This window comes from Lepidochelys kempii, chromosome 11 (assembly GCF_965140265.1).
Source record: "Lepidochelys kempii isolate rLepKem1 chromosome 11, rLepKem1.hap2, whole genome shotgun sequence".
In the NCBI taxonomy this organism is placed as follows: Eukaryota; Metazoa; Chordata; order Testudines; family Cheloniidae; genus Lepidochelys; species Lepidochelys kempii.
In genome coordinates, this window is record NC_133266.1 from 387,375 (window position 1) to 400,328 (window position 12,954).

At 50.7% G+C, this 12,954-nt stretch overlaps 1 protein-coding gene across 9 annotated transcripts in view; it reads right to left on the reverse strand.

Annotated features, from left to right (window-relative positions):
* Positions 1-12,954, reverse strand: part of SLC4A3 (solute carrier family 4 member 3) — an 83,642-nt gene that overhangs the window by 49,607 nt on the left and 21,081 nt on the right. For all 9 annotated transcript variants that reach the window (XM_073304800.1, XM_073304803.1, XM_073304801.1 and 6 more), the window contains 2 exons: positions 2,500-2,651; positions 1,510-1,690 (listed from right to left, as the gene is read on the reverse strand). In XM_073304800.1, coding sequence (XP_073160901.1) covers positions 1,510-1,690; positions 2,500-2,651 — 333 coding nt within the window. The remainder of the gene's footprint in view (positions 1-1,509; positions 1,691-2,499; positions 2,652-12,954) is intronic.

Below are 12,954 nucleotides of genomic sequence, written 5' to 3' on the forward strand. Positions count from 1 at the left end.
AACCGTGTATTGGGAGGCTCTGTTGCTAGGGGTTTCTTTCAGGCCTAGAAAAGCTAAGAAGCGTTTTATTGCCATGCTTTTACAGGCTGTCTGAAGCTCCCCTGGTGTTGTTCTGAGGCACAGGCCTGTATCATTTCAGACGTGTTCAGACTCATGTTTCTGCAGTAACATTTTAGTTTGTTTTGGGGCTTTTTCTGAATACCCTGACATGTGTCTCCCAGAGCGACCTCCAGGGTCCTGGTACTGTGGGAGGGTTCTAACAGGTGCGTGTTTCTTTGGAGATGCTCTTGTGCAAAGCATTTAAATCCAATACACCTAAAGAATGCCTCTCCTGGGTGTGCAGGGGCCTCTCCAACTTGCTCTCCCACATAGTCTGGATGCTAGGAACAGTGCAAAGTCATCCTCTTCTCAGAGCATAGAAATAAATTCAGCTCAGACCTTCTCCGTTGCCAAGGCTGGTCCTAGGGCTCCTCCCTCAGGATTGTTCAGCCCATTTCCCTAGTCCTCTCTGTGTAGAGGTAGAGCCTTACCTCACCCTTCCTCCCTACCCCCTTTCGGGCAGGATAATGTGCAATCCTGTTACACTTGGGCTCTGGGTACCTTTCATTACAAGATACAATACAAAATCATGTTAGTGCTAAAAGAGCAGCACATTTGCCACCCTTGCCCCAACACAAACGCACTGAGCTCCAGGCAGCCAATATGGCACATACCAGTCTCCCAGCCCCATTGTTCCACTTACCCACCCCCAACCCCTGCCCAAATGCTTGCTCATGCAGGGGGCTTTGCCAGCAGACTCAGACTGTTCCAGACCAGGGGGAGCAAGTTCCAAAGTCAATAGCTTCACCCAGAGAATGCCCTGCCAACAGCCCCCGCTCTTTCCTACTGAGAGGGCCCTGGCTCAGGTGCCGCTGTGAGCGTGTAGACCAGGGGAAGAGGTGTCGCCCTGGTAGGAGGTTCCCAGGCCATTCCAGGCTTTAGAGAATGTGACTCATTTCAACAAAACACCTCCGACCAGCAGCTCACAACTGCACAGCTTTTGGCAATGGTGTGTCCTGTTTCACTAGTTCCCATCTAGGTTGCACAGTCTCCTGCCTAGAGAGGACCTGAATTTCTTATGGAAAAGACAAAATTTAAAAACACAAAACCCTGTTTGGCCTCTTTATTGGCCCAATGCACAGGCCCTGACACAGGGTGCATGTTCCAGCCAGTGCTTAAAGTCAGCAGTTGGGTCTGACAGGACATGGGGCCTTGCACACCAGAGAAGGGACCCTGACACCCATGCCAAAGCCTGGTCACACAGGCCATAGGAGCCTCTCTCACTTCCTTAGCTTTCCTTAAAAGAACCTGGGCTGAGACACTGTTGAAGTGTCTATTAAGGAAACAGAACCCATGAATAGCAGCTGCCCTACAAATGTCTCCCCCATGAGGCCCAAATTCACCTGGGCAGTTCTCCTGTCCTCTCTCTGCAGGAGCCCAATCGGTCATGCAAAGGCTGTCGAGACTCACCGTGAGCAATGGTCTTCCTGAGCTCCAGTAGGCTGCGGAAGGATAGTGAGGCTACATGAGGCTTCCCCCACCGTGCTGTTTCCTCCTCCACATCCTCCTCAAACTTGATCCAGCGTGCTGTCTCCTTCCAGTGCATCTCCTGGTTCTTATCTACGACCAGCTCGTTCAGCTCCACAAACACCTGCCGCCCGGGGTTAAAGCAAAATCATTCAACTCGACAGCAGCGGGGAGCCTTCTCAGCAATACCGGCTCCTCAGGCGATATCACCTTGTCTTCACCTCACTTCAACAGCTGAGTGGAGAACACTGGGCCCAAGGACTCTGCTAACTGGCCCAGGCACAGGACACCTAAAGGAATGGGGGAGCAATGGTGTCCTCTCTCGCTTTTTAACGTACAAAAGGTTTGGTGACCAGAAGCAGCTAGAACAAATATCCCAGGGACAGCTGGCAGGAGTCCCCAGCAATGCACAACACCAGAGCATAGCGCACCCATTCTTTCACATATGCCACTTCAGAGCACACAGTGACCCTGGAGGGACGTGAATGGTTCTACACTGCAGCTCTCATTGTCTCTAGTGCAAAGATTTTGCCTCTCTCACCAATCACTGGCCAAGACAGAAGAGATTCCCCCCTGCCCAAGAGACCTCCCATCCTGTCACTGCTCTCAGCAGGGTGGTGCCATTACTGTGCTGCTAACTCCCCTGATTTTATTGCAATTATCAGGATATTTGATGTGTTTCTTAAAACCAGACCTTTTGCAGGGATATGATTTTTGTAAGAATCTCTGCTTTCATTTTAAAAAGCAAGTTTTCTGCCATCCTGGCTGTGGAGAAAAGATTGAAAATCTGAACCCTAAGACCAGAAGGCAGAAAGCAAACAATCAGAACCCCACATTTACTACTTTTAAAGTCTCGTTATTTCTAAGCCCATCTCCTGCTTTTGGGGGCCTGACGTGATTTGTGGTCACCTGGGGAGGGTGTGGCTTATATACCTCATGGGGCCGCCTGTCCAGCTTCTTCTTCTTCTTCTTCTTCTTGACAGACGGGGTTGACACCATCTTCCTGCTGGTTCTGGTGCTCTGGTTCCTAGATGGTTTCTTCACCAGATGCCGCCTCACACCAGGGTTATCTTCAAAGCGGTGGCCTGGAGACAAAGCAAGCAAGGAAAGATGGATGGTGTGTTTAATGGAAATGTGCTGGCAGGCAGGCAAACATACAGGTCTCTCAGCAGCTCCTGCTAGCATTCCCATTACAGCTGAAGCGCTCACGCTCTAGCGAGTCAAGTTCTTGTAGCCCCCAGTATTTGGCAGTTTCTAACATTTGAGAACTCTCACCCGTTGGGATGACTCTTTCCAAGCTGCACTCTGCCTGAGCATGAATTTGTCAATTAAAGGTCAAATAAATTGATTATCCCATTTCTGAGTAGGAGGTGAGTTCCTCCCAGGGGTAGCAATGTCCTGAACCCTTCTGGGCCAGCTCCAGCACCACAGCATGGGGGAGTGCAATGCTACAATCTGACAGGGAAACTGCCCTGAGTGATAAGTGCCTTTGAATGCCCAGGGACTGCCAGGCACTAATGGTGGCTCCAGGAACAGCCTCGCAGGGAGACGATGCCTAAGGTTGGGTAAGAAGCATTCAGTGGGAGAGTATTTTTGTGCTCCATTTTAATGTTCCTCTGCTCTTTGTGAGCAAGAGAGAAACCTCGCCCAGGAAAGGGGCTCTCCTGGCTGAGTCTGGGGGGGTTTTTGCTGTAACATGGTGAGAATTAGGCCTGATTAGGCTCTGCTGGGAGAGTCTGAAGATCAGATTTTGTGTCCTTGCAGAGCTTGGGGTGTGAGGTTCGTTTTTAAAAGCCATTTCTGTCAATGCTCCACGTGCAGAAAGGCCACGCTAAGTGTGACTGTGGCTAATTCAGCCGTGTAGCATGGAGGGGAGGGATTCCTCAGCCACAGCCCAGTGACACATGGAAGTATCTATGGCTGCAGAAAACACTGGATGACATGTTCTGTTACATGATTATGCAATGAAAGGCTGCAGTGTAATAATGCAAACACACAAGGGGCCAGAGTGAAGGCTGCACAATTAACTCTAGCAATCCCTGACTTCCAAGGGATCAGTCATGCAGCTTTCTTGATCTCTTCCAGTTCTGAGTTGCAGCGCCCAGCTGGCTGACTCAAAGACACCTGAACAGCAAGGCTGCATTACAGGCTGACTACTGCACTCTGTCAGCACTAGCTGTTACATCTACACCTGACTTGGCTCCTGCAGTGCTGGTGGCATTAGCAGAGAAAAGGGACAGTGGACATAAACCCCCATGCAACAGGCCTGAACAGTGACTGCCCTTCTGACTGCATTAGTGCTGTGACAACAGCGTGCTGTGGAGGGGTGAGACTCCCCTGCCATTGCCCAAGCCGAGGCGGAGAAGCTGAAGCTTCCTTGGAGAACGCAGATGAAAGGGGGCTTTGTTACGGGGTGATGAGCCACAGCGAAAGGTGGATTAGGCTAGTCAGGGAGCCCCCCAGTCCACTGTTTCCTATTATGTGCTGGTCTGTGGAGCTTCCCCAGGCCTGCCTGCAGGGGAAGCCAAGATCTGTTCCCCCTGAGAGGCTCATCAGGGAAGGAGAGTCATCTTGCCTGGGAGGCCCCCAAGTCTCTCAGGTCAGCCCTGCCTGCCCGGGATGAAGGGCAGCATCTGCACACTGTCCTCTTTCAGCCAGGCCTCAAGAACTTTGACCTTCAGAATGTGAAAAGCACCAGACTTCAAAGAAAAGCGATTTCCTCACTGGGGGCGCTGCAGCACCTCAGCAACGGTTTGCAGTGCTATGCCCTGTACCCATGGGAATGTGGGCCCCTTCCAGCCACAGGAAGGAGGTCTCCAGCGCCAGGACAGCCACACCACAGCCTCGCTCCTTGGGAATCTGGGTCACTACGTTAAAGATAGAATAGATCCATACTGAGCCTGTGGGGATTTTCCCCATTGACTGCGCGGCTGATGTGAGTCCTGCTGACAGTTTGACTCTTCCACATTCCATTACTGGAATATCAATGGCAGCCAATAACTGCCCATTGATGCCAGCGAGCTGCTGCTGGTGTTCTGGGAGCTGCACTGCAAGGGGGCCACATGTTCTCTCTGCATTCATGTGCGTGCACACGGATTTCACTATTTGTATGGGCAGAACAGTGTGTCTTTGTGCATGACAGTCCTTTATGAATGTGATGTGAATGCATGTGAAAAGAAGTGTGTGGCTGGTGTGTGAGTGCAATGAGCGTGTGTGATCTGTATGAGGTGAGGGCACAAGATGTGACTACACCTTTTGACACTATGCTCACGAGGCACATTACCAAACTGACTTGTTGATGTATACATTTCTTCGCCTCCATCCTCATTTAGTCTCACAACACACCCGTGATGTAGGGAAAGCGTACTTATCCCCATGCTACAGGTAGCAACAGGGGCCCAACAAGCCTGAGGTCACACAAGTGAGTCTCCCAATGGGAAATCCCAATCCAATAGCAGGGGCAGCATTCTGCACTGGTCACCTGAGGAACAGCCCCAGCCATCATGCCCTCGAGGAGCTAGAAGCCTGGAAAGCCATGGCGAGGCTTTGCCTGTGAAACTGAAGAGGCCAAGCCTCTCACTAGCCCCTCCAGTGGCCTCTTGCAGTCGGGGCAGACGACGGAGCTCGGCAGGCTCTGCATGAGGGCGCTCAGTGCAGGTGAGCAATTCCCTATAAATACTGCCTTCTGCAATCTCTTTGGGGGGAGGGATAGCTCAGTGGTTTGAGCGTTGGCCTGCTAAACCCAAGGTTGTGAGTTCAATCCTTGAGGGGGCCATTTGGGATCTGGGGCAAAAATTGGGGATTGGTCCTGCTTTGAGCAGGGGGTTGGACTAGATGACCTCCTGAGGTCCCTTCCAACCCAGATATTCTAGAATCATAGAATATCAGGGTTGGAAGGGACCCCAGAAGGTCATCTAGTCCAACCCCCTGCTCAAAGCAGGACCAATTCCCAGTTAAATCATCCCAGCCAGGGCTTTGTCAAGCCTGACCTTAAAAACCTCTAAGGAAGGAGATTCTACCACCTCCCTAGGTAACGCATTCCAGTGTTTCACCACCCTCTTAGTGAAAAAGTTTTTCCTAATATCCAATCTAAACCTCCCCCACTGCAACTTGAGACCATTACTCCTCGTTCTGTCATCTGCTACCATTGAGAACAGTCTAGAGCCATCCTCTTTGGAACCCCCTTTCAGGTAGTTGAAAGCAGCTATCAAATCCCCCCCTCATTCTTTTCTTCTGCAGACTAAACAATCCCAGTTCCCTCAGCCTCTCCTCATAAGTCATGTGTTCCAGACCCCTAATCATTTTTGTTGCCCTTCGCTGGACTCTCTCCAATTTATCCACATCCTTCTTGTAGTGTGGGGCCCAAAACTGGACACTTTACTCCAGATGAGGCCTCACCAATGTCGAATAGAGGGGAACGATCACGTCCCTCGATCTGCTCGCTATGCCCCTACTTATACATCCCAAAATGCCATTGGCCTTCTTGGCAACAAGGGCACACTGCTGACTCATATCCAGCTTCTCGTCCACTGTCACCCCTAGGTCCTTTTCCGCAGAACTGCTGCCTAGCCATTCGGTCCCTAGTCTGTAGCTGTGCATTGGGTTCTTCCGTCCTAAGTGCAGGACCCTGCACTTATCCTTATTGAACCTCATCAGATTTCTTTTGGCCCAATCCTCCAATTTGTCTAGGTCCTTCTGTATCCTATCCCTCCCCTCCAGCGTATCTACCACTCCTCCCAGTTTAGTATCATCCGCAAATTTGCTGAGAGTGCAATCCACACCATCCTCCAGATCATTTATGAAGATATTGAACAAAACCGGCCCCAGGTCCGACCCTTGGGGCACTCCACTTGATACCGGCTGCCAACTAGACATGGAGCCATTGATCACTACCCGTTGAGCCCGACAATCTAGCCAGCTTACTACCCACCTTATAGTGCATTCATCCAGCCCATACTTTCTTAACTTGCTGACAAGAATACTGTGGGAGACCGTGTCAAAAGCTTTGCTAAAGTCAAGAAACAATACATCCACTGCTTTCCCTTCATCCACAGAACCAGTAATCTCATCATAAAAGGCAATTAGATTAGTCAGGCGTGACCTTCCCTTGGTGAATCCATGCTGGCTGTTCCTGATCACTTTCCTCTCATGCAAGTGCTTCAGGATTGATTCCTTGAGGACCTGCTCCATGATTTTTCCAGAGACTGAGGTGAGGCTGACAGGCCTGTAGTTCCCAGGATCCTCCTTCTTCCCTTTTTTAAAGATTGGCACTACATTAGCCTTTTTCCAGTCATCCGGGACTTCCCCGGTTCGCCACGAGTTTTCAAAGATAATGGCCAATGGCTCTGCAATCACAGCCGCCAATTCCTTCAGCATGATTCTATGGAAGAAAGCATTGGAACCTCTCAGACACCTCCACTGCCTCCGCTAAGAGCGGTGGATGCAGAATGATGATCCCGTGGTCACCATGACGGAAGGCAGCTGACAGAGCTAACCGACTCAGCGTGCAAAGATGGGCCTACATCCTTCAAAAATGGCCACTGGTTTGGGGATCTCAGTAAGGAACCCAGCCTGAGGCACCTCAGGACCAGTTCTTCAGAAGGGCTCCCAGAGGCTTCAGTCTGAGTTCTGGGTGCTCTGCCCATCCACAAATCAAGCTCAAGGTATCGGACGTTCAGCACTTAAGATCAGAGGTCACTATTGTAAATCTGGCCCTTGTTCTGAGTCAGCAGCAGGAGATTATCAGCTAAGGCGTGTCTAAAGAGAGGCCTAATGCGTGACAAGCCTGCTGTGCACCAAGTCACGGTGTGGACCCTGCAACTGCACACTAAAAGTTCTCGAGTGCAGGGGTTCTCACCCTTTTTCTTTCTGAGGCCCCCCAAACATGCTATAAAAACCCCACAGCCCCCCTGTGCCACAGCAACTGGTTTTCTGCATCTAAAAGCCAGGGCCGGCGTTAAGGGGTACCAAGCAGGGCCGTTGCCCAGGGCCCCATGCCACTGGGGGCACTGTGAAGCTAAGTTGCTCAGGCTCCTGCTTCAACCCCAGGTGGTGGGGCTCAGGGCCCCAACGCTTCACCCCCGTCCAGTGGGACTTAGACTTGTTGGGACCCAGGGCAGAAAGCCGAACACTGGCCCTGCTTGGCAGACCCCCTGAAACCTGCTCGTGGCCCCCCAGGGGACCCCGGACCTCTGGTTGAGAACCACTGCTCTAGTGCACTGATGTCCTGCTGTTACAACCTATGGAACTTTAGTGTGCAGTAACAAGGTCCACATGGCCAGTTAATGTGTGGCTTGCTAGTGCCCTGTAGGCTTTCATCCCGGCTTGCTGTGCACTGAGTTTCTGTGTAGACAAGCACTAAAACACTCGGCATAGTCGTTTGCCCTACCCTGGCCTAAAGCCAATGCGAGTGGAGTAAAAAGAAACATCCAAGGACACCAGATACTGCGGAAGTTGCCTTATCACTACCTTTTTGTGATTGTGCCAGGAGTGAAGTGTGAGACAGGATGATAACTGGTGAGATAGAAGCTGGGAATGGGCAACAGGGGATGGATCACTTGATGATTGCCTGTTCTATTCATTCCCTCTGAAGTACCTGGCATTGTCCACTGTCAGAAGACAGGATGCTGGGCTAGATGAACCATTGGTCTGACCCGGTATGGCCGTTCTTATGTTCAATTTCCAAACACAGTTTACTGATCAAAGGTCTAATGATTGGTACATGTCCCTCCCAAAGAAAGTAATCGAGAGTCTCCTCCACTAAGAGATTCAGCAGGTTCCCCTGGCCTTCACCAGCCAAGGAGCACCTGTGCTGGACAGTCAAGCCATGGCCCAAAGCTCTCTCTCAAGAACCTTAGTTTGCAGCTGACACACCCAGGGCCACACATACTACTAAATTCTTCCCCACTATCTTTAGTCCACACTGCAGAGCCAAGAACTTGATACCAGCTGATAGTGCAGTCAGATCCCAGACCCTAGCTCAAATTCCAGCAAACAGCGTACATAACAGCCTGAGACTCTGCCCTAGGCTTTGCATATCCTGAGACTGCCAGGCTACACTAGCTTGGTGCCAAAGACAAATGATGAAATGGCGTTGCCACAATAAGTTCCAGTCCAGGGCTGCATCTTCTCTGGCTGTGGGGCAGACCACTCTGGATCTGCATCCAGGATTGCTCAGGTAACATGACAGAGAAATGCCTCAACACCACAGTGACTGGTCCTGCACAGATACCTGAGACACAACACAGACAATGGGCAGAGTCTTCCAAGTGCTCAGACACAGGGGCACAGAGAGGGAACACTAGGAACTGTCTGGATGGGAGCTATGTGCTGCAAACTCTAACTCAGGGGCGCCTATTCTGAGACACAGAGCAATGGACAGACAGCACCCTGCATGTGTGAGTGAGTGTGAGAGAGAGCTCAGTTCAGGGCCCTGAGCCCTTCACTGCAGTGCGGGAGTGCAGGTCAGGTACTTACAGACAGGCTCCCCACCAGGGTAACCCAGCTGGTTTCTGATGGCCTCCCATAAATCATAATCTTCAAAATTGAGGGCAAACTCCTCCAAGTCTTCGTAACAGACCGTGCCGTGGATGCAGCTGCCTGTCCCCACCTCTGGGCTGTCACCACCTCCTGCCTCCTCTCCATCATGAATGGCTGTCATTGTGTCCTTGGCAAGGTCAGGGGTCAAGGCCCATGAGCTATGCACCACACTTGCAAGACCAAAGTTTGGTGTCGTTTATCTGGAGTTCCAGAAGACGAGCTGCCCAGCAAGGTCCCTGCTCTGGATGACCTGTCAGGATTTTTGTAGCGCCATGGAGACCGCCATGCCCTCACTGTTTCGGTCCCCCTCAGCTGGGGGAAGGCATGTGATGCTGGTAGCGGCAGCCCTTGGGACTGATGAGCTCCTGGAAAGAAAGTTTCCACTGGGGGAGGTTTGCTGCGGGAAAGCTTGTAATTTGCAGGGCTTTCTTCACTAGCTCTCTGGGCCAAGGGGCTCTTCATCAGCAGAAGGGTTTCCTGCTGGAGGTCCAGAGACCCTGTGCGTGTGTAGCACTGCCTGCTCCTCTCCCTCTCTCCCCCTTTGATGTCTCGCTCCCTCCCTCTCCAGCCTGGAAAGCAGCCTATTGAATTCTCCATGTCCTCAGGCCCAGAGCATGCATTTCCATGACGTCTCTTCCATCTGCTCTCACGTACACACAGGGGCAGATCCTAGGACACACGCTGCACCCCTAGGGCCCCAGGTGCCTCTCTAAACAACAGGAAACACAAGTCACAGGTCCCAGCTGGGCAACAATTATCCAGTGATTCTGGGCTTCAGCTCCCTCAGAGTCACTTCAGCAGAGGTTTCTCCCTTTTTCAGAGAGGACAGCTCCTCAGACAAGGCTGCTGCAATACCAGCACCCTCCTGGCAAGCATAGGCACTGCTCGCTGGGAAAGCACGTCCAGAGGAGAGGGCTGGAACTAAGGGATGCATGGAGCCCTCAAATCAAGAGGGTAACAGGATGGAGGTGAAAAAAGACACAGAGCCAAGGGGTGGGAGGTGAGGAAAGGGTTGGAGCTACATGAGTGAGTCCAAACTGAGGGCATCAGCAGAGTGGAAGGGGGGAGTCCCAGGCAAGGCAGCAGGGGGCTGCGGGTTGGGATTAAGGGACACTAGCAGAGCTGTGGGGAGGGGAAAGAGAGCCCAGGACTGCAAGGCAGGATAGAAGAGCATCAGCAGAGCGGAAGGGAGAGCCCAGGGCTGGAACAGCAGGAAGGGTGCCGCAGGTAAGGATGGAGGGCTAATGGGGAAGAAGTGCTAGCTGAGGTCTCTTGTTCCAGGACAGTAAGTGACCGTTGAGATGGTGGTGCCTGCGAATGCAGCTAACAGTCTCCAGATAAAGCTGCAAGAAGTGTTTAGACTCCAGACTGTCTAAACCATCAGGTCAGAGGCACATCTAGTAACTGGGGCCCTGGGTCTCTCTCCAAGGTCCCCTGTATTCCACACCAGGAGGTGACAGCTCCCTGTGTGACAATGAGGATGGTTCTATAGACCCCAAAACACTTTACAAAGTCACCAAACTGATACAAGCTCCCCAGGAATCACCCACCCTCGCTGAAAGGCAGCCTCGACTTGCTGGGGGAAGGGGAGAGCAAAGCACAGGGACACCACATACCAGCAGGGGAGCTGGAATAATTTTTATAGCAGGGGTGCTGAAAGTGGCAACCATATATTTGGTTAAAAGAAAAGGAGTACTCATGGCACCTTAGAGACTAACAAATTTATTTGAGCATAAAGTTTCGTGAGCTACAGCTCACTTCATCGGATGCATTCAGTGGAAAATACAGTGGGGAGATTTTATATACACAGAGGACATGAAACAATGGGTGTTACCATACACACAGTAACGAGAGTGATCAGGTAAGGTGAGCTATTACCAGCAGGAGAGAAAAAAAAAACCTTTTGTAGTGATAATTAAGGTGGATTTCCAGCAGTTGACAAGAACGTGTGAGGAACAGTGTGGGGTGGGGGTGGGGAATAAATATGGGGAAATAGTTTTACTTTATGTAATGACTCATCCACTCCCAGTCTTTATTCAAGCCTAAGTTAATCGTGTCCAGTTTGCAAATTAATTCCAAATCAGCAGTCTCTCGTCGGAGTCTGTTTTTGAAGTTTTTTTGTTGAAGAATTGCCACTTTTAGGTCTGTAATCGAGTGACCAGAGAGATTGAAGTGTTCTCCGACTGGTTTTTGAATGTTATAATTCTTGATGTCTGATTTGTGTCCATTTATTCTTTTACGTAGAGACTGTCCAGTTTGGCCATGTACATGGCAGAGGGGCATTGCTGGCACATGATGGCATATATCACATTGCTGGATGTGCAGGTGAACGAGCCTCTGATAGTGTGGCTGATGTGATTAGGCCCTATGATGGTGTCTCCTGAATAGATATGTGGACACAGTTGGCAAAGGGCTTTGTTGCAAGGATTGGTCCCTGGGTTAGTGGTTCTGTTGTGTGGTGTGTGGTTGCTGGTGAGTATTTGCTTCAGGTTGGGGGGCTGTCTGTAAGCAAGGACTGGCCTGTCTCCCAAGATCTGTGAGAATGATGGGTCGTCCTTCAGGATAGGTTGTAGATCCTTGATGATGCATTGGAGAGGCTTTAGTTGGGGGCTGAAGGTGACGACTAGTGGCGTTCTGTTATTTTCTTTGTTGGGCCTGTCCTGTAGTAGGTGACTTCTGGGTACTCTACTGGCTCTGTCAGTCTGTTTCTTCACTTCAGCAGGTGGGTATTGTAGTTGTAAGAATGCTTGATAGAGATCTTGTAGGTGTTTGTCTCTGTCTGAGGGGTTGGAGCAAATGCGGTTATATCGTAGAGCTTGGCTGTAGACAATGGATTGTGTGGTGTGATCTGGGTGAAAGCTGGAGGCATGCAGGTAGGAATAGCGGTCAGTAGGCTTCCAGTATAGGGTGGTGTTTATGTGACCATCGCTTATTAGCACTGTGGTGTCCAGGAAGTGGATCTATTGTGTAGACTGGTCCAGGCTGAGGTTGATGGTGGGATGGAAATTGTTGAAATCATGGTGGAATTCCTCAAGGGCTTCTTTTCCATGGGTCCGTATGATGAAGATGTCATCAATGTAGCGCAAGTAGAGTAGGGGCATTAGGGGACAAGAGCTGAGGAAGTGTTGTTCTAAGTCAGCCATAAAAATGTTGGCATACTGTGGGGCCATGTGGGTACCCATAGCAGTGTTGCTGATTTGAAGGTATACATTGTCCCCAAATGTGAAATAGTTTTGGGTGAGGACAAAGTCACAAAGTTCAGCCACCAGGTTTGCCGTGACATTATCAGGGATACTGTTCCTGACGGCTTGTAGTCCATCTTTGTGTGGAATGTTGGCGTAGAGGGCTTCTACATCCATAATGGCTAGGATGGTGTTTTCAGGAAGATCACCGATGGATTGTAGTTTCCTCAGGAAGTCAGTGGTGTCTCGAAGGTAGCTGGGAGTGCTGGTAGCGTAGGGCCTGAGGAGGGAGTCTACATAGCCAGATAATCCTGCTGTCAGGGTGCCAATGCCTGAGATGATTGGGCGCCCAGGATTTCCAGGTTTATGGATCTTGGGTAGTAGATAGAATATCCCAGGTTGGGGTTCCAGGGGTGTGTCTGTGCGGATTTGATCTTGTGCTTTTTCAGGGAGTTTCTTGAGCAGATGCTGTAGTTTCTTTTGGTAACCCTCAGTGGGATCAGAGGGTAATGGCTTGTAGAAAGTGGTGTAGGAGAGCTGCCTAGCAGCGACCTATTCATGATGACGACAGCACCTCTTTTGTCAGCCTTTTTGATTATGATATCAGAGTTGTTTCTGCTCAAATAAATTTGTTAGTCTCTAAGGTGCCACAAGTACTCCTTTTCTT